The sequence below is a fragment of the Vipera ursinii genome, assembly GCF_947247035.1.
Source record: "Vipera ursinii genome assembly, chromosome: 6".
In the NCBI taxonomy this organism is placed as follows: Eukaryota; Metazoa; Chordata; class Lepidosauria; order Squamata; family Viperidae; genus Vipera; species Vipera ursinii.
In genome coordinates this window covers 59,530,484-59,552,430 of record NC_139515.1, presented here as the reverse complement: position 1 = coordinate 59,552,430, position 21,947 = coordinate 59,530,484, and the positions used below count along the sequence as shown (strand labels likewise).

General features: G+C 38.3%; 1 protein-coding gene across 1 annotated transcript in view; it reads left to right on the top strand.

Annotated features, from left to right (window-relative positions):
• Window positions 1-5,622: 5,622 nt before the first annotated feature.
• Window positions 5,623-21,947, top strand: part of SREBF2 (sterol regulatory element binding transcription factor 2) — a 33,615-nt gene continuing 17,290 nt past the window's right edge. Inside the window, exons 1-9 of the mRNA XM_083366513.1 lie at window positions 5,623-5,899; window positions 11,983-12,372; window positions 13,139-13,320; window positions 13,948-14,088; window positions 18,098-18,322; window positions 18,925-19,039; window positions 19,244-19,425; window positions 20,449-20,641; window positions 21,336-21,517. Of these exons, the coding sequence (XP_083222639.1) occupies window positions 5,815-5,899; window positions 11,983-12,372; window positions 13,139-13,320; window positions 13,948-14,088; window positions 18,098-18,322; window positions 18,925-19,039; window positions 19,244-19,425; window positions 20,449-20,641; window positions 21,336-21,517 (1,695 nt within the window). The 5' untranslated portion in view covers window positions 5,623-5,814. The remainder of the gene's footprint in view (window positions 5,900-11,982; window positions 12,373-13,138; window positions 13,321-13,947; window positions 14,089-18,097; window positions 18,323-18,924; window positions 19,040-19,243; window positions 19,426-20,448; window positions 20,642-21,335; window positions 21,518-21,947) is intronic.

Here is a 21,947-nt window from a genome sequence, read left to right as displayed (position 1 = left end):
CCTGGATATAATAGTAGTAGGGGGCCAAAGAACGAGTCTTATTGGACTTGATTGGTTTGATGCTTTAGGTATTCAGATTACTGGCATTAACCAGACACAAACTGCAGTCCTCATGACTGTTTGCGAAGAATATGCGGATGTTTTTGATTCAACCCTGGGGACTTACACTGGCCCGCCAATTTCTTTTAAGTTAGATCCTAACGTTGTTCCAATTAGGATTAAGCCTCACAGGGTTCCTTTTGCCCTAAAGCACAAAATTGATTCCGAAATCGATAAGCTTGTAGAACAGGGCATGTTACAGCCTGTTGATGGGGGGGGGAGTGGGAAACTCCTATTGTCACCCCACTGAAGTCCAATGGAGAAGTGCGCATTTGTGCTGATTATAAAGGCACATTAAATAAGGCCCTCAAACAACATGCTTACCCGGTTCCTGCAGTCAACCATATTTTAGCCTCCTTGCAAGGGGGAACCATTTTTGCTAAACTTGATTTAGTCCAGGCGTAACAGCAATTGCTGGTTGATGAGGCCACAGCTGCAGCTCAAACAATAGTAACTCACAGAGGGGCATTCAAAGTCAAACGCTTACAGTTTGGAGTCAGTGTTGCACCGGGTATTTTCCAAGGGATTATGGAGCGTACACTCAAGGGTATTCAGGGCGTCTGCCCTTATTTTGATGATGTTCTCATTGCCAGGGAATCCCCAGAAGTATTGGCCAGAAGGCTCAGGGCTGTTTTGCAGAGGCTTCACAATGCGGGCCTCAAATTGAAGAAGAACAAATGTAGTATTGGGGTCTCATCAACAGAATTCTTGGGGTTCGGCATCGATGCTAATGGTACTCACCCCACTGATTCTAAAGTGAAGGCCATCAAAATGGCCCCAAGGCCAAAATCAAAAGGATTTTGCAAGCATTTTTGGGCCTCCTAAATTTTTATGACACATTCCTACCTCATAAGGCAGCAATAGCAGAGCCCCTCCACAGGCTGCTTGATAAAAAAAGCCTCTTGGAAATGGACTAGCTTATACGAAAAAAGCTTCCAGGATTTGAAAGCCCTTCTATCAGAAAAGTCCACTGTAACTCATTATATAGAGTCTAAACCTGTATGTCTTGCATGTGATGCATCTCCCTATGGGGTGGGGGCAGTCTTAAGCCACATAGAGAAAAATGGAAAACAGGTTCCTATTGCATTTTACTCTAGGACCTTATCTTCTGCTGAGCGCAACTATGCTCAAATAGATAAAGAAGCTTTGGCCATAGTGGCTGGAGTTAAGAAATTTCATGATTATTTATATGGCAGGGATTTCACTGTCTACACTGATCACAAACCTCTGTTGGGATTGTTCACAACAGACAAACAAACCCCTCACATACTGTCTCCAAGAATGTTGAGATGGTCTATTTTTTTGTCTGCATACAATTTTAAGTTAGTTCATAAACCAGGGAAGGAAATGGGCCATGCGGATGGCCTCAGTAGACTATCACTGCCACTAATGGATCCTGATCCAGCTCCTGCTGCTAGAATATTGTCCATACAGGACTTACCTGAGTTTCCCCTCCATGCAGGGGATATTGCTGCTGAAACTGCCACAGATAAAATTCTGAGTAGAGTGTTATCATGGGTATACACGGGCTGTTTGGAAAAAAGTCCAGGCTCTGAATTTCGAAGTTATTTTGTCAGGAGACATGAGTTGTCTGCACACAAGGGCTGTATTTTATGGGGCAACAGAGTCATAATTCCCACTTCATTGAGGGACAGAGTCTTACATTCCTTACATGAAGGCCATCCAGGCATTGTCAGAATGAAAGCTTTAGCTAGAAGCTACCTTTGGTGGCCTGGCCTTGATAAGGCTGTAGAGGATCAAGTTCAATGTTGCTATACATGTCAGCAATCTAGGCCTGAAATGCCTCAGGCCCCAGTTCACAGGTGGGAGGAAACACGTACCCCCTGGTCTAGGATTCACATAGACTATGCTGGGCCCTTTTAGGGGCAGCTTTTCCTGATATTAGTGGATAGCCACTCAAAATGGCTGGAAGTAATTCCAGTTCCTAATATGACTACTGCTAGGACCATCCAGGTGCTGAGAAAACTTTGCAACACATGGGATGCCTGACGTTTTAGTTTCTGATAATGGGGCCCAATTCACTGCTGCTGAGTTTCAGGCTTTTCTTAGAGCTAACCTCATCAGGCATGCTACGTCTGCACTGTTTCATCCTTCTTCGAATGGACAAGCCGAACGCATGGTGAGGACAACAAAGGAGGCACTCAAGCATATTGTCACAGGTGACTGGCATCACAGATTGGCAGATTTTTTGCTCTGCCAGCATTATACGCCCTGCAGTGCTACAGGTAAAAGTCCTTCTGAGCTACGTTGGGGGAGGCGTTTGATCACTAAACTGGACAGGTTGCATCCACACAGAGTGGTGTCAGAAGCCTCTTGACCAAAACCCCTGAGGGGGCTGCACATGGGCGATTGGGTTTGGTCCAGAAACTATGGGCCAGGGAATTTATGGGTTCCTGGTCAAATAACTAAGGCATCCGGACCTCTATCTTATGAAGTGCGGTTGGAGGGAGGGCGACTGGTCAGAAGACACATCGACTAATTCAGGAAAAGGTTTCCTGAATGGACAGTAAGTGAGGACTGCGGCATAAGTCCCTCCCAAGGTCCTCAAACTGGTAGCCAAGCCAGCCCACACTGGAACCACCAGGGTTTCCCCTTCTCAGCAGAAGTAGAGTCTGAGGAAGAACCAGGAAGCTTGGAAGTGCAACATGGAACCCCTGACCAGGCGAGCCAGCCGAATCTCAGCAACCGCTGTGCCTACTCTGCAGAACAGACTGACTCTGGGGTGGGCCAACCTGGTGAGGCCAGCCAGAGTGTTTCCATCCCCCTGGACACTGGAGCACAAGGGGACATGGGTCTACCCAGCTCACTGGGTAAGCTGGTAGACCACAAAGTGAGGGGAACTCCAAGGCGTTCCTCGAGGCCCCAAAAGCCTCCTGCGTATCTCACTGACTATATTGTAAAATCAAGTGATGTATGGTGTTGTGAAACTTGTGCCACTACCTACAGAAACTGGGGCATTCTGAAACTGCCAGTACTGTTTTGTAAGCATGTTATGAAACATTGTTTAATCTCATTATAGTCCTTATTGCATTGGTAAGCCGTTCAGACGTTGTTTAATCTCATTGTAGTCCTTACTACATTGGTAAGCCTGCAGACGTTGTTTAATGTCATTGTAGTCACCAGAAATCTATGAGTATTATTATTTATTATTATTTATTATTTTTGTTATTATTTCATTACGGTTGTCTTGACTGTTGTTAGGACTATTTGAAGGGGAATTATAGTCTGATCTTAGAAGGGAGGGGTGTTATGTATTGGGCTTGTGGTATTACACCATGTGCGGTCAGCCCCAGGTGGCAAGCATGGGTTCAAACCTATTGGCTGCCACCTAGGGGCTAGGCTATATATTGTGGCTGGGTGCGGCCCAAGCCCCAGTACAGTTCCAGCAAGAATGAAAGAATGAGTTTCCCTGTACTCCGTCTTGTGTCATCATTCCTGCTCACCAGAGCCCACGACTTAACACTTCTTTTGAAATAAAACTTTGTTGCTGGAATTCCAAGTGAGTTTGTTTTGTTTTGGATCTTGAGCCACGTTCCGAACAGTTTGATAAAGTTAATGTCAATTTTAAAAATCATTTTGCCATATTAAGAATTGCATCCCCATCCTCATCATCACTGATAATATGGAATAGCTATAAATCCAGGTTGTCTCTGAAAATACCTTGGTGGCTCTCAGCATAAGAAGCATATTATATAAGAGAAATGAAAACTAAATATAAACGGTTAACTTATGGTGACATATTAGAATTTTCTCAGGGAGATGATATAGTATCAATACCAGATTTCACATCAGAAAGATATACAAGGCATGGCTTGTATACAGTTTCAGGCAATAAAACTCATAAAGCAATATGTGGAGCTTTCACAAACTTTCAGTCAATGAAAAGATCTATTTCCTTAATCTATAGCTTTAGTTACTCATGAACATTGATGTTCAGTAGCATAAAATCCTGGAATCAAGTGGAGTAAATGTTTAACTGTAAAGTTATGTCCGCATCAGAAATGCTCAATGGTATTTTTAAATGGAAAAAGATGGAGCATTAACTCACTTTTGTCCTATGGTTTTTATTTTTATTTTAAGGGCACATAAAAAAGGTAAAGGTAAAGGTTCCCCCGCACATACGTGCTAGTCGTTTCCAACTCTAGGGGCCGGTGCTCATCTCCGTTTCAAAGGCGAAAAGCCAGCGCTTGTCCGAGGACGTCTCCGTGGTCATGTGGCCGGCATGACTAGACGCCAAAGGCGCACGGAACGTTGTTACCTTCCTACCGTAGTGGTCCCTATTTTTCTACTTGCATTTTTATGTGCTTTTGAACTGCTAGGTTGGCAGAAGCTGGGATGAGTGGTATTTAATGACTAGCAGATTTTATTATGGCAAAGATTCTTTTGGTTCCATGATCCAGTATTCTAAGATGGAAGGTTCATTATACTGGATAAAAGTAAAATCTTCAGAGTTCAATTCCATGGCACTTTTTTTAGAATACACACCCACAACCACTTCCCAGTCTTCCCTTCTACCCTGGTATTACTTGGCAGCCTCCTGTCAAGTATTGCTAAGTCCCATTCTACTTAGTTTCCAAACCCAGACAGGTTTGACCAGATTTAACATATGCATACTGAGGCAAAATGTGTAACAAAACTTTAAAGTCAAATAGAGATTGTTTATACAATTTTGGGGAAAAAAACAAAAATTTCCTCAACAAATAGGATTCCAGACACTATCTGAAAGTTTCTAGGGAAGTGACTATGTTTGTCTTTTGCAAAACCAGTCTTAGGATCACCTAGACTAGAAATTAACACATTTCCTATTGCATAACCTTTGGTGGTTAAAGCGGACTGTGATCCAACAAAGCGTTCTAATAATTTGTTTGTCTTTTGCAAAACCAGTCTTAGGATCACCTAGACTAGAAATTAACACATTTCCTATTGCATAACCTTTGGTGGTTAAAGCGGACTGTGATCCAACAAAGCGTTCTAATAATTTGATTTTAAAGATAACTCAGGTGCCACAGGACCGTATGTCTTTTCTGATAGAGATACTTAGATTTCACTGCTAAATTGACAAAACTTTTCTCATAAAGGGCTCCCATCTTTCTTAACATCAAACTTCACCTTCATGGCAGTCTTAACAAAGTTAAGATTGTCCAAAGAAAGGTACTTCCAGTTTTGCCATTTTTTGTGTAAGAGAATCTACAATGTTCTCTTTTTCTTGCGTCCGTTTTACTATACCCAAAACAAGTCGTGGCTGTGAAAGTGAAATCAATAGCGCCCTCCTGTTTTCAATTTCAACTAATATTTCATAAACTTCCCGCCTTCTCATACATATTCAAACCGGGAGGGCGGTCCGGCAAGGAGTAAGATGCCTCGCATCCGAATGAAAGCTGCTGATCGCTGACGCGCCATCACACCACGAGCCGCTCTGTCCGCTGATTGGACAGTGGAGACCTGGTCTCATGGACAACCAGCCGCGCGCGGCGGTGGTTCCTCGCAGGTGGATGGGTGGAGTTCACAGAAGTTGGAGCAAAATGGCGCCGATTGGGGATGTAAGCCCGGAGAACTCGAGCTGAAGCAGCAATCCCCGTCTAGGGAAGAGTTAATGCGGGGGTGGGGTGGGGGTGTCGCCGCTCCCTCTGACGAGGTGACTCGCCCTCTTACGAGGTGACTCGCTGTAGCTGAGTCGGGCGCGCCTCGCCGGCAATGGAAAACGGCGAGCTGAGCAGCATGGAGACTATGGAGACCCTGACGGAGCTCGGCGACGAGCTCACACTGGGCGATATCGATGGTGAGTGCACACGAGGCGGGCGCTCGGCTGTGCCCACTATCGCCCCCCTCAGATACAGCAACCGCGGAGGAAAGGGAAGGCGCAGCTCGGTGCGGATCTGCGGTCCCGGCCCAGAGGGGCGAAGTGCCGCTAAGTGTATTTGTCTGTCGGCCACCGATGCACAACTATCCCGATTTAAATGGCTGGGGATTCCCAGAGCAGCGTCACACATGAATTGGCAAGTGTCTCCCAGTGCAAAGCCGTAGTTAGTTTTCGATCAGAAGGTTGGCAGTTTGGCGGGGTCGAATCCCGAGTGCTGCATAACAGAGTGAGCGCCTGTTACTCGTCCCAGCTTCTGCCAACCTAGCAGTTCGAAAGCACGTAAAAATGCAAGTAGAAAAATAGGGACCGCTACGGTGGGAAGGTAACAGTGTTCCATGCACCTTTGGCATCTGGTCACGCCGACCACATGACCACGGAGACGTTCTCTGACAACCGCTGGCTCTTTGGCTTTGAAACGGAGATGAGCACCGGCCCCTAGAGTTGGAAACGACTAGCATGCATGTGCGGGGGAGCCTTTACCTTTACCTTAATACTTATCCAAATTCAGATGCCTATAATTTGGGATAGGAAATTTGAGAGTTATTCTTTAGATTAAATTTAAGGTATGCTTGCGATACAACGCTATGCCTCCTTGCTTCGGAATAAATATATTGTTTGAGCAAGGGTGTGTATTTGTATATATAATATTGCAGGGGAACGCAGTGTATCCTTATTTGGAAGTAAGTTCCCTCAAATTCAGTTGGCTTTAATGTTTAACATTCATGCCTAGGACTTTCTTAGATCTATTCCAGTTTTAGGCATCTCAAAATGGCTTAGAAGACAGAAATAATATCTAGAATTGCGGGTTTTATCAGAAGCCCTTGTGCATTTCATTAAATATTAGTGGAGTAGTTTATTTCAGTTGTATTTCTTGGCATGTGATATTGACACGAAATATTGAGTGCATTCATCCAGTGACAAAGAACAGTAAAAAGTTTATATGTGAACCTGTATGATTTGTGAGTGCTTGGGACTGGAAGGTTTTATGAAAATTTATGAAAACTTATTTAAGAACATCTATATTGCTGCCCAACGCACTCTCAGTGACTCCTGGCAGCTTACAAACATTAAAAACCCAATATAAAAACAACAAAAAAGCAACAATCCCCTACCCCCCCCCCAGTGACAACCATCAATCAATCAAATAAGCCACTTGGTCTATCTGTATCAAAATGATACAGAGATAATTTGGGAGGAAATTTGTCATTTTGGCAGTCAAAATTATGAAGTGTACAAGATTTTTGGGCATTTTAATCTGATATTTAAATGTGATATAATAAATGTAGTTAACGTATGTACAGTGAAACCATTGTTTAGAGAAGACCTGGACCACATGCAATGAGTCAAATCTGCCAATTTGCATTATGACATCATACAAATGATGTATGGAGTCCTTAGTGCTCTCTGAGCTTGGTTGTTTTCATTACCCAACTAGGTAACATTTTCAGTGCAAGAAGGGAATGGGGTTTGATCTCTGTTTATATTGAGTGTCTTGCGGTCAGTATTGTGGGAGTGGTTAATGAAATGTCTGCAAGAAAATAACCAAGCTCAGAGAGCACCAAGGACTCCACAGTTCAACACTGAGCTACAAATATTCTTTTCTGTTGGTAACAAATGACATATTTTGTATCGTTGGAATGATGATAACCATAAGATAAATGATGCATTATGCAAATTACTCATGATGGTCTATTTTCTGTTTACTGGATATTGGTGAACAGTGACCATCCTCTCCTAATTAGTCTATTAAAATAGTTTGCTATCTGTTATATTAAATATAATAATTTGAAGGCAACTTTTAGACACACTCAGAAAGGTAGGCCAAAACTTTCAGAGGTTGCATATAATCAGGTTTAAACAGGAAAAAGTACAGTATCTACCAAAATTGCCTGGATATAAGGAACATATAAAAGCTAATACTTCAGGCAGGCAAAGAAAACTCTGATTAAGATTACTAATATTAACATTAATATAGTTATCCTCTGGCATTTATATGCTGCTTCTGTATTCCTAATTTTTATAACTTACTTTTTTCAGTGACATTTGAGTTAATCTAAATTTAAAATCCTAAGGTAAAATTTGGGCAATTAATGTCATGTCTTTTTTGCCTAACCTTTAAAAAAGGTGGTACAGTTTATTTTCTCTGCCCAGTTTTAACATGAATCAAAATATTATTTAACATTAACATTTGAATTTTTTTTGCTAAAAAACCAAATTTCTGCTTGCAGTGACTTGACTCACCTTTACAGATTTATGATTCCCCTTTTTTATTCATACATCTTCATGTATTTATATGTGAATGGGGAATATATTTTGTTTGCTAACAAAAAACAAGTTTGTACTTGAAATGTAGCTTTCAGAGTCAAAGCACTTAATCAAATAACTGAAAAGGAGTAGAAAATAAAAATATTTTTAAAAAAGTTCTGTGTTGGATGTTTTTGTTTTATAAATTGCTGAGGCTGAAAAATTTTACTTAGTGCCAACAAGTATATATATGTCGTCCTTGGGTTACGTCCACTTGTTCAGTGACTGTTCAGAGTTACAGTGATGCACTACAAACTTGAAGTTGTGGCCAGAGGTCATGTGATTGCGGTTCAGGCTCTTGGCAACTGGCTCACAGTTATGATGGTTGCAGCATTCCATGGTCATGTGATTGCCATTTGTGACTTTCCTTGATTGGTTCCCGCAAATAAAGTCAATGGGAAGCCAGAGGGTGGTTACAAGTCACTCCTGCTCCTACTTTTTCTCCCAGAAGCCCCGAGACAGCATGGGGATCTCATGCTCCACAGCATCTGTCCATGGAACCCCATCATCGGCTGCACGCTAGCACCAACTACGGGAGCACCTTCTGCCAACGTCAACACCCCTCCGTCCTGTGCGCTCCCACAGAGAGGGTCTCCTCAGGGTGCCACCGGTCAAAGAATGCCGGCTGGTGGCCCCCAGGGGGAGGGCATTCTCAGTGGGTGCGCCAACCCTCTGGAACTGCCTGCCTACCGAAATCTGGATGGCCCCCGACCTTCGCAGCTTCCGGCGCGACTTAAAAACTTACTTGTTCCAGCAGTCCGGCCTGGCCTGATAGCTCTTGGGGTTTCATTTGTTTTTACTATTGTTTAATTGTATACCTACCTTCCTCTGTACACCGCCCCAAGTCCCTCGGGAGAAGGGCGGTATATAAAAATAAATAAATAAATAAATAATAAAAATTTGCCAGCACTTTCTAGGAGACTATACAATGTATTTTGCCCTTGCTCAGATTTCTATTAGTGTTCTGTCCTTGACATGGACAATATGATTGGTGTGCATAGTCTATAGTAGTGTTTTTCAAGTTTGGCAACTTCAGGATGTGTGGACTTCAGCTCCTAGAATTCCCCAACACGCTAACTGAGGAATTCTAGGGAATTCTGGAATGACTGGAGAATTCTAAGAGTTGAAGTCTACACATCTTAAAATTGCCCAGTTTAAAAAAAACTGCTCTAAAGTGTAGTGCTTCCTAAGTAATTCTGTTTCAGCATAATTTATAAATTTAATGGTTCTGTAAGCTTTTTGGTGATGGGCTCTTATCATTTGGAGATCAACAGAACTTGTAACAATACTGTTACAAAATATTGGCTGAAAGAATATGCAAATTATTGCACCTGAAATATTTTCAATTTTTTTTTAAAAAATGAATCTATAAATAGCTGATAAATTATTGTTGTTAGTTGCAAAGTCGTGTCTGACCCATCGCGACCCCATGGACAACGTTCCTTCAGGCCTTCCTGTCCTCTACCATCTTCTGGAGTCAATTTAGGCTCATGCCTACTGCTTCAGTGACTCCATCCAGCCACCAGCTGATAAATACTGTGCATTTAAATTACTAGAACAATGTCACAGATGATATACTTTGTACACTATAGAAGTGTCAGTTTCACTTAGGGATTATTGTAAAATACAATCTGACCAGGGCTGCCTAATTTTTCAAAATATGACATTAATTTCACTATGAAAAAGAATGTATTGGGGGGAAGAGTCTTTAGAGTTCTAATTTAGGAGGTGCTCCTCATGTTGAACTGCATTGTTTGTTGTTTTTCTGAAGAACACCTTTTCCCATTGTTATTTTTTGTATTAAGCAGCATTATCAGAGGTGAAAAGCCACCTAGAACAAATAATTTTTAACATAAATACAGAATAGATTCCTATCCTGGCTCCTTTTTTTCCTAGAACAGAAGTGGGCTTGTGTAAATAAGAAGCATACTTATTTAAACATGTAATTATTGTTTTGTTTACATTTTTAAAAGCAAGAGAAGCTGTTTTTGCATGCCAAGTTAGAATGCTTACATAAATTTAAAAACAATTTAATTAGGTTGCCAAACCTGGACTGCAAAAATTCTGATGACTGCTAGATATCAGCAAGAAAATCAACTCCTTCCCGCTGTCTTATACTTGTTTAGGCTTCTTGCAGCCCAGATCTAGTAGCCCTAAAATGAACACAACTTTCTTTTTATCAATCAAATCATGCTAATTTCAGGTGGGTAAATTGGCAATGGACTTAAGATTTTTATTTTAACAGCAATGGTAAATGTGTTGGATGTTTCTGAAGTAAATTGAGAAGGTTCCAAATGCAGCTTATATTTTCATTAGATAGATAAAGGAATCTCTTTTAATGGGAAACTATTGTTTTTGAAATCTTAAAAATCTTAAAAGTCAAATGTGGAAAAAATCCTTGGATCCTTAGGATTAGATGAGTGTTTCTCAGCCTCAGCACCTTTAAGATGTATGGATTTAAACACCGAGGATTCCCTAGCCAGCCATGCTGTAATAGTCCAGAATCCAGAATTTTCCTCTTTTGCTTTCAAAGATGTGGGATTAAAAAATGGAGAGAGATGATGCTTTTATATGTCTTCTAAGCTGAGCTTTGTCAAGGGAGTAGAATTTTTGTTTTCATTTGATCCATTTTTTGCTTAGTAAGTTTTTAAAAAAATATTATATATCATTTAATTGAATCTAATACACTTTAATCCTTTTTCCTGGAAATAGCTCATATTGATTTAAATTGACAAAGACTGCAGAATAACAAATGAGCAGAAAAAATGCACATGGTTGAGTATTTGTGCCCTAAACATTTCCTAGATACTATTACAGATTTTTAAGCTTTGCTGCTTAATGATTCTTCAGTTACAGGATTTATTTTCTAAGCTTATTGCATAAAAAATTAGTAGGTAACTTTTGAGTGCTTGTGATTACTAGAATTAGCAACTTGGGATCCCTTATTTATTTATTTAGAGCAGTTTATATGGCTGCTGAACTTGAACAATGCAACTCTGGCAGCATACAATAAACAAAAAATATAAAAAATAAACTATACCAACTAAAAACAAAAAACTATTAATTGATAATTAAGGACTCAAATTTATTATACACCTCTGGATGGGAATACCAAACATTCAGGTTTAAATGTCTAAGGAAAGGCCCATATTTTCAGTGTTTTTCTAATAGCTGCTACTGGAGAAGTGAAAGTGGTAACATTTTTACATCTGTTTAATAATAAGGTATCATATTTTAAATCATTTGAATTTTCCAGAAAGGCAGTTCACAAATGACTGATTGGGATAATTTAATTGGGATGAGACAAAATTATAGATAATTGTGGCAAAAGTTGGTTTTCTAAAGTATGGTTACAAATAGTTCATATTCTAATCTAAAAAAAATTGTATATGAACCTACATATATACCACTTAGGCATTCAGTGATGAGGCCATAAACAGAATTATACCCAGTCATTTGAGGAAAGTGATCTCTATCCTAGATTCTTAGATTATCTAAGATTCACCATTTTTAATCAGAAACAATAAGCAGAGGCCATTCAGGAGCTTGGACTGCAGCACTCATAATTTTTGTTGATTAATTATTTTCAAACTTAATATTATTTAAAAGAATGCATGCTTTTGCTGTATATTTTTTCATTTCAGGATTGATGAATTTTGAAAACTAATCATGTTTTCCATTTTTGTGTTTTTTTATAGAAATGCTACAGTTTGTCAGCAATCAGGTTGGAGATTTTCCAGATTTATTTTCTGAACAGTTATATGGCACATTCCAAAGCAGCAATGCATGTAATGGAGACAGAATATCAGATACTTCGCAGAAAGCCTACAGCCAGGGACAGTTACAATCCTCTTCTCCTAGTGCAGCTTCTCCACCACAACTTCAGTCTGTGCAAGTGAAGACCTCTCCGTCAACAGGCACAATTCCTGCTCCACAGCGGGCTGCACCCCCTCTTCAACCTCGCCCCCAAGTTCAACCCCCACTTCAGCAACAGACAGTGATGATTACTCCAACTTTCAGCTCCTCTCCCCAGACCCGGATCATTCAGCAACCTGTAATATACCAAAATGCGGCCACAAGTTTTCAAGGTAACTCCCCTGGTCTTCAAAACAATAAAACCACAGCTTTATAGAGCACTAGGATAAAAAAATCCTTACCTTCATCTTCACAGATGATTTAAGAATATCTGGAATACAGCATTATTTAGCACCATATCCATGTTGCCAGTGAGAGACAAGAATATGAAAATTAGTGCAAAGTGTGTACAGGAAGTCCTTGTCTTATCCATTCCAACAATGGATTTGCTTAACAACTGCAATGATTCACTTAATCGGTTATGGTAATAGATAATAAATTCAGGCATGGTCACATAATGACCCACTTATTGACAACCATAATTTCAGGCTCAGTGATGGTCTTAGATCAAGGACTGTCTGTACTCTTTAATACTTTTGCAATAAGGGTTTGCTATTTGGTTGAAATATATATTCTATTTTCAGAGTTGTTTACGAGAAATACAATTAAACAGCACAATCAATAAAATATGTTTAAAATATAAATTTGTACAGTTATAAAAACTCGTGCTGGTAGACAAGTATGTAATTAAAAATCAAGGATATATCACTGGTTAAGGCAGTACTGTCCTAATGTAATGTTAAAATATTAAAACTGAATAGAAGAAGTTTTGGGTGGATTTTGCTCATTTTTAGTTGCTAGATTATGATAACTACAGCAATTACCTATATGTTTTTGTTGAAACACAGCCTATCACCAAGGATCAGAGACTACAGTTCTTAATTGTGGAAGTCATAATTTCCCTTGAGCGTTTTCAGACTTTTCTTATCTTCTTTCTAGTGCTGCAACCTCAGGTTCAAAGCTTGGTGACTTCCTCACAAGTTCAACCAGTTGCCATTCAACAGCAGGTCCAGACCATGCAAGCTCAGAGGGTACTGACACAGAGTACCAGTGGCACCATCCAGACGCTAACACCAGCGACTGTCCAGGCAGTAGCTGCCCCTCAGGTTCAGCAGGTTCCAGTGAGTTCTTTTAGTGTCTTGAGGGAGGAAAGGGAGTAGTATATATTGGTATTCTGTTCCAAGGCGAGAAATAATTTCACTGACATGATGTTTGGCTTTTAAGTAATGAAACCCTTAAGGTTTCTAGGTCATTGATGGCTAAACATAAGAAAATAAAAAGGAATTACAGTACTGGTATTGGGGAAAAAATTAGTAAAGAAATTTTGGAAAAAAAAAGGATAATGCTATTATTATAATAATTTCAGCAGCCGGGGGTTTGGTATTTCAGCAGCAGATCGGGTGAGCATTACAAAGAATTTATTCCTTACTTCACTTCTAAAAGCTTTTATCAGGTGGAGATTAAACTCTTTAAAGCCAATTTTATTAATTAAGGGAAACAATTGGATTGATTGATTGATTGAATGCCACAGTGAAAGTCAGCTGTAACATATATGAGGTTAGTAGCTGTATAATCTGGGCCTCTGGTATATGTAGAAAGAAGCCTCAGAGAGAAGTTATATTGAAACAGTAGTTATGGCTGTTTCTTGCATAGTGGGACTCTATAATGTAACAGAGGGACTAGTAATAACAACTTTCCATTTCTGTTGTTTGTTTTCATTAAATGTTTACTGTCTTGCCTCCTTCCAGGTCCTGGTCCAGCCACAGATAATCAAGACAGATTCTCTTGTCTTAACTACCTTGAAAACTGATGGCAATCCTGTTATGGCTACTGTTCAGAATCCAGCCCTGGCAGCCATAACCACACCCATACAGACAACAGCTCTGCAGGTATCATACTGTAGGGCTCCACACGTTATCTCTCAAATGGTTGCTTTCTTCCTTTTATTTATAGGGTTCTTTCTCATTGAGATTCTTAAAACTGCATATGAGCATTATAGTACATATGGTATAGTATTTTCTGGGGGGAAGTGGGTATTTTGAGCGTATATAATCACTCTTGGAATGAAAAAGGATAACTATGTGTATGCATTGTGCACATATCTATATGTATATGCATTTTTTCAATGTAATTCTTCAGACTATATATGTAAATATTGGGAGGAGGGAATTATAGGGGATGACAGTTAAAACTATTGAAAGGTCTCTTCTTGGTAACCACTTTTTCTTTACTTCTCTTATTTGTGTGTCCTCTTTATGTGTTCAAGTTTTTTGTGTAGCCACAGTATTATTGTCTTTTGGTCTTCCAGTTTTTCCCACAGTGAAAATATTTGCAATAGTGCTTTTAATATATTTTTAAGACCTTCCCTCCATCTTAGATTTCTTTTTCTCTGCCAATAATATTATGTTCTCCTACCATATTATCTTGTTCATTGTCACTCTGAATTTATTAAAATATGTTTTTGTGGAGTCCACGATATGTAGCTTATTACTCTTAAAATAAAGAAATCTATTGTTACACATATGTTTTACTCCAGTGGTCCTAACAACAACAAAAACAACAACTTCATTGTCACTTTGTACACCAATCGGCATACATTAAAATGAAATTTCGTTATATACAGCTCTCAAAGGGTCACCACCTCCAATAGACACTCCTTGTTCTATTGTTTCAAGTTTCACAATGTCCATTTTAGTCTCTAGAGAGCGAACAATGGCAAACAGGACAGATGGAAATGGAGCTCCATGCGGATTAGTCCTCAAATTAGCTTGTATTCCTGCATGACAACCTCGCCTCTTTTCCTTTTTCTGATCCTGCCTCTTCCACCTTTTCCTTAAATGGGCCTCACTCCTTTCCGCCCCTGGAGCACATTGCCACCACCTCCAACTCCTCCAAAAGCCTCTCTCTCTTCCTCTGGGCCTGCCAACAGCCTCATCCAGTTCCTTCTCTCCATAAGCCCCAGGACCAATCTTCCTCTACCTCCTTTGGAAACAGCCCTGATTTGCAATAGAATCTGTCTCTGTGCCAGCAGTAAGATCTTGCTGCCGGCAGAACAATTTCAAACAGTGCCAACAACTTTTAACGGTCTCACCAACAGTTCCGAAACAGCTAAAAACTTGCCATACCACCAAAGATTGTCGGCTGTAAGTTAGTTTAGTCCCATCACATTGCTCAGACACATTAAAACCTTCCCGATCATGTGGCCTATATCCCTTATATCCCTCCAAAAACATTTCACCTTTGAGACCCAATGCAAGCCACAGCCGATCCAGGGGCCGCCATCTTAGAACTCATCTTAGAACTACTTTGATTTTATTTTGTGCAGTGATGCAAAGTCAAGAATAATCATTTCCATTGACATTGGAGAAACAGTCAGCAAATGTAATCATGCATAGCAGAGTTTCTCTTTCCACTAGACATCAGAGAAATTAAAGTCCTGATGTCCCTTTTAAAGTTATAAAATTTTCTCCTGGAGCAACACTTTATCTATGGTTGAACAGGCATAATAGACATTAACATCAGTACTGCTTAAATGTCATATCTTAACTTAATGCATATGATCTTCCCCTATAATTCTTAGCAGGAAAAGATCTTTTTAATATTCGGTACATATTTTTCTTTTCTATTTCTTCCATTCCTTTGTATCCTTTGATTGCTATTTTCCCATTAACCAGTTTGGCCTAATTGTTAAGGCACTGGACTAGAAAGCAAGAGACTGTGAGTTCAAGTTCTGCCTTGTCCATGAAAGCCAGCTGGGTGACCTTGGCCAAGTCACTCTCTCTGAGCCCAACTCTCACCTCACAGGGTTGTTGTGGGGGAAAATAGGAGAAAGAAGATATGTTGGATATGTTCTTTGCCTTGATTATTTATACAAATATTAAAGGTGGGATATAAATAAATAAAAAAGATAAATAAAAAGTCATGGTTTCAGTTATAACTTCAAAGAGTTAGAATTTAAAAAAATGACCAGTTTTAGAAAGTGAAATCCTCTGAGAGATGACCAATAAAAAGCTCTTTTTTCTCCTCCGATGAAAGACTATTTTTCCTACGGATATCAGCCTGGCACTTATTCTGATTTCTATTTTTTGCCAGGCCAATGCCTCTCACCCCACAGGCCTATTAAATTATAGGATAACTTGATATTATTAGGTGTTTGACATTCCTTTATTTTCTTGTTCTGGTTTTTATCCATTAAGCATTTTATGCTGTATATTTTAAATTTCTTTTTTATCTTTCTGATAATAGTTTTGTTATGGCACGGTCTGTAAAAAATACATATTCTTCACAGCTTGAAAAATGTACATATGTGGACAAATAGCTATTTAATTTACAAAACAGGTGCAAACCTGTTCAGATTCTGAAAGCATTTTATCTGCCTAGCATGCAAGAGGCTGTAAAAAAAATTACATACCTAAGTTTTTTAGATTAGGAAGAGACTTTCTCATAAACCAGTCTTTTTTGCTCATAGTTCTGTCTTTGCAGTTGGAAGCCACTAATCATGACTGTCATGAGAAAGAGCAGTGTCATTGTCACTATGTCTAAGTAGTCGCATTGTTATTCCACTGGAATCCAGAAATATATATGAATTCTTAAGAACATAGGAGAGTGCATTGTTTATAGCTGTCACTGGTTTGTCTAGCTAGGCTTTTTTAGGGTTTTGTAATAAATAAGAACTGTTCTTGGATTTAGTGATGGGTCTTTCCCAGCCTCTTTATACAGATTTTTGATATAGAGAATATGAAATCTTATTTATATAGAACATAATCTTACTGCTGAATTGTAAGCCATTCTTTTGTTTCCTAGTTGTTTGTAAAATGTGGAATTTTATTTTGGTCACATATTTTTATTAATTTTTATTAAAGAATTATTTTACTGAACAATACAAATTTTAAAAAGATAAGGAAAATAGAAATAAAGGAAAGTAAAAGTGATAAAGAAAGAAAGAAGGAGAGAGAGAAAGAGAAAGAAAGAAGAGAGAGAGAGAGGAAAGAAAAAAGAACAGGTAAAGCAGTGGCTTTCAAATTTCTTTACAGCAGTTATAAGTGCATTTTTATTTTATCCTCATTAAGATTACATTGTGGCTCCCTTCTTTCCATATTCTGTCCTTTCTAATCATCAAACCCATATATCACATTTATCTTTTCCATTTTTATACCTATAAAGAGTTTCCATTCACTAACAAAAGTAGTTGTCTTTTGCCTAATCAAACAAGTCAATTTTGCCATTTCTCCAAATTCTGTCATCTTCACCAACTGTTCTTTCACTGTTGGTATTACAAAGTTTTTCCATCTTTCCTACATATAATCTCACTGCAGTTACCATGTACAAACACCATAATATTTTTCTAATTGTCTGTTAGTTGCAGTAATGAAAGTTCTGGTTTCAGTTGTATATTAATCTTTAAAAATTTTGTATTTCTATATGCATTTAAATCCAAAATTTACTGGCTTTTTTTGAGTCCACCAAGCATGATAACTCAACCCTTCATGTTTTCCACATTTCCAACATAGATTTGAAATACCTTTATACATTCTAGATAGTTTTTCTGGTTTCATATGCCAATGGTACTTCATTGTATATATTTTTTTTATAAACATACATGTGAATTTCAGTCCTTTCAGCCACATGTTTTTCCTGTTACATCTGTATGTTATAAACAATGTTCTTAGCTCGTTTTATCATATGCTGTTTAACTTGTTTTCATTTCAGATTTCGGTAAAAGCGTATACATTTTAACAATTACGGTACATGTTCATCATTTGCCCATAATTCAGTTTCAAATTTTATCTTATATTGTTCAATTCCAAATGTGCCATTGTTTACTTTAAATCTTTTTCTTAACTGTACATATGAAAACCATGTCACATGAAAAATTAATTGCTGCTGTTGACTTTTTAGACGTTGGTTGGTGGCAATGGGGCAATCTTGACAACTATGCCTATGATGATGGGAGGGCAGGAGAAGATACCCATTAAACAAGTGCCTAATAACACCAAGCAGCCAGAACCACCAAAGGAAGGAGAAAGGCGAACAACTCATAATATTATTGAGAAGAGATATCGATCATCTATAAATGACAAGATCATAGAACTGAAAGATCTAGTCATGGGAACAGATGCTAAAGTAAGAATTGCTTAGTTAAAAAAGCAAAAATATTTGCAATAGCTACAAATCTATTTGTCATGTTTGCAGTTGACATGCTATTTAATGTTCTTGTTGGTGTCCTTTTCCATTGAATTAAATCTCTAAAAATCATAGTTTTGGGGAAGAACTTGATAGATGGCTAAAAATGCCAAATCCAGTCTGAATATCTTGCTCATTGTGTGACTAACTATAATTTTATCCTGCCCTTTTTACATATCGCTCAAAGCAGTAAACATATCTAATACCTCTGCTCCCTACTTTCCCTGTAACAACAACCCCTTTGAGGTGGATTGGTGTGAGACAGAGTGACTGGCCAAAGTCACCCAAACAGCTTTGTTTAAAGGAGGCCTAGAACTTACAGGCTCTTAGTTTCTGGGTTAGCACGTTAACTACGACTATACCAAACAGGTTATCTAACCCTAAATCCCCTACTTATTTGTAAAATGTATAAGCTGCATATCTTACCTCAAGATAAGTCTACATACATATGTACACAAATTTAAGAAAACGTTTACTGCTACATAAAAATGTGATAAGAGATGACAAGGTAGCTGAATAACAATCATATGCATTCTTTTCAGATGCACAAGTCTGGTGTATTGAGGAAAGCTATTGACTACATTAAATACCTACAGCAGGTTAACCATAAATTGCGACAGGAGAACATGATCCTTAAGCTGTCTAGCCAGAAAAACAGTTAAGTGTTTTAAATATTACATTTCATTGTTTTAATTTAAGCAGGTATTATCAAAGTTAATTAAATGATTTCATGTCCCCTTGCATTGATTGATGTTCTAATTGATTATGCTTTTAGCAGGTAGATGTGCAATTAATAAGGGGGATTTAATTACATGAGGTACTGCGAATGGAATAATTAATCTGTGTGATCTTTTCTCACAGAGTTGTTGAAGGGTTTTGACTTAAGCAGTCTAGTGGACAATGATGTGGATCTGAAGATGGATGAATTCAATCAAAATGCTCTATTGATGTCTCCTCCAGCTTCTGACTCAGGGTCGCCAGCAGGCTTTTCCCCTTATTCAATTGATTCAGAACCAGGAAGTCCATTATTGGATGATGCAAAGGTAGCTAATATTCCTTAGGCAATCTGCACCGGGAAGCATAGACAAGATCCCATGTGTGATACTGATTCAGATGGAGATATGTCATTTGCTTCCCATTAGTACAGAGTTGTATCTTCAGTAATTTATGACATTTTACATTGACTTTTCTAGATCACTGATCAATAATGAGCAATGGCATTTTTTTTCACCAACTGAATCCTCCAGACTTATCAGATTCAGCTCTTCTCATTATGAGAAATTCTGTACCAAAGTCCATAAAAAATCCTATAACATTTGGGGCAATATTTTGCTTTATATCAAAGAAATCATAGTTGAATAAACCAGAACATTCAAAGGGATAAAGCCTTTCTCAATATCAGTGTATCATGCTAGTTGCTAAAATGTTGAGAGATGTACTATGACTGCGTTGAACAGGATAGTTGAGGCAAGTTTGAGATAAAAATAAATAGAGGCATCTGCAAGAGAAATTGTATATGGGTAATTTCAGACTGAAACTTCAAATTGAAATGGACTGGGATGGATGGATGGATTACAACAAAGATGAAGTTTTCAGAGTTTTTTGTGAGTGTCTGGTAACAGACAGGCATTGTACTTGAACCTAATGAGAACTACTTATACTTGCATGTATGATTTACTATATCAGCCTGCAACAGTAACATCGGTACACAGATTAGTTCATAGATTGCTCCATGATCTTCAGAAGCATAATTAGACATATCAAAGATAAATCTCATTATAAGATTTGAAATAAAAAGTGATTTTAGTAAATTGTAAATGTTTAAATTATTTAAGTCTTTTAAACCCACCACTTGGAGAAAAGTATGAATAGATCTACAGGCTTTCTTTTATTTCCAATTCAGTGGCCTTTGGGGGGTTTTTTGTAATGGTGGAACATTTTTATAAGAAAATAATCAGAATAAATCTGCTATAAAGAAGATATTGAAAATTCAGCCTTGTGCAATTTAGAGCAACTATTTATCTTAAGTGTTTCAGAACTAACTTTCTATACTGAATCTTCCACAGGTTAAAGATGAACCTGATTCCCCACCTGTTGCTCTTGGAATGGTTGATCGCTCACGGATGCTGCTTTGTGCTCTCACATTCCTCTGTCTCTCCTTTAATCCTTTAACATCTTTTTTGGATGGGAAAGAAACACCTGACACTTACAGCACAGTGCATCATGGTTCTGAGAGGAATATACAAGCAATAAAACCAGGTATATATCTCCAGTAGTGCTTATTTGATATCTTTCAAGTTTTTTTAAAGACAAGTACAGTAAATAAATGGTTAAAGGAAGAGAAAACAATAGATGATGGTCCATTGGGTAATGATATATTCTGGAGTATTCTGTTTTAAAAGGTGGTTACAATTTTATTGTAAATAATTGGCTGAATAGTACTATCAATATCATTCTCATTTCTCTGACCCAGTTAATGGGTACTTATGTGCAAAAGGATTGTGAGCTTTTGAGATGTACATTTCTAGGTTTCTTTAATGAATTGAAATTTTACTGTGCATTTCTGAGGATTTTGTTATTGTTTCTGTGTGCTGTATGTCATTCAGATTTTTTAAATTGTAGCATACATGTATTTGTTATGAGGGATGGATTGAATCATATTAGGTTCTTATTTTAGAGAAGGTGTTGTGGCTTATGTATGTTGTGTATTTTTTCTGAACATCTCTATCTTAAGTAAAATGATGTTTTCTTGCTTGTATATACTTGGGGGGAAGGAGTTCTGCACAGGAACAGTACTATTTCAGGGAAGAATACATAGGATGAGAAGAAAGCAACTTGACTAAGCTTAGCATGATCTTTATATAATCAAGGTTCTCCCAAGAATGCTTATCTTAACATGTGAACTGTTATTTCTTGTCTGATTTATGTCTTTTGGCATGAATAATTCTGTTAGAATCAGGTGGCTGGTTTGGCTGGATGATGCCCACTTTGATCTTGTGGCTTGTGAACGGTGTTATTATCTTGAGTGTATTCATAAAACTGTTAGTGCATGGAGAGCCAGTGACACGACTGCATTCCCGTTCTTCTGTGACGTTTTGGCGGCATCGGAAACAGGCTGACCTGGACTTAGCTAAGGTGAGGCAGTTTGTTGCTAAACGTTATTGTGCTCATTTATTTTTATTGAATTAATTGAAATTTGCATAACCTAAAGTGAATATTTTAAGATGTAGAACAAGTCTCTTGAACTACAAAACATTTAGGTTTACATCTCATTATTCTACTCTCAAAATTCTTGAACTATGGGTTTTTAAAGCCCCTCCCCCTGAGAGTGGCATGCAGATCGTTTTTGGATTAAACTCTCAGCTTCAGTTCTATAGGTAATTTGCTATAGGGGGAATAAGACTGAACTCTAGAATTGAAATTAATGATAAGGGTGAGCAGATTTCTACAGATTTGGTTAATTGCATGCAGGCTAAAGATATCTGTCCAGTAAAAAGAATATTTTGTGATGCTTTTAAAAGTTCAACCTTTGTTTGTGTGTGTATTTGAACAAAATAAAAATGTA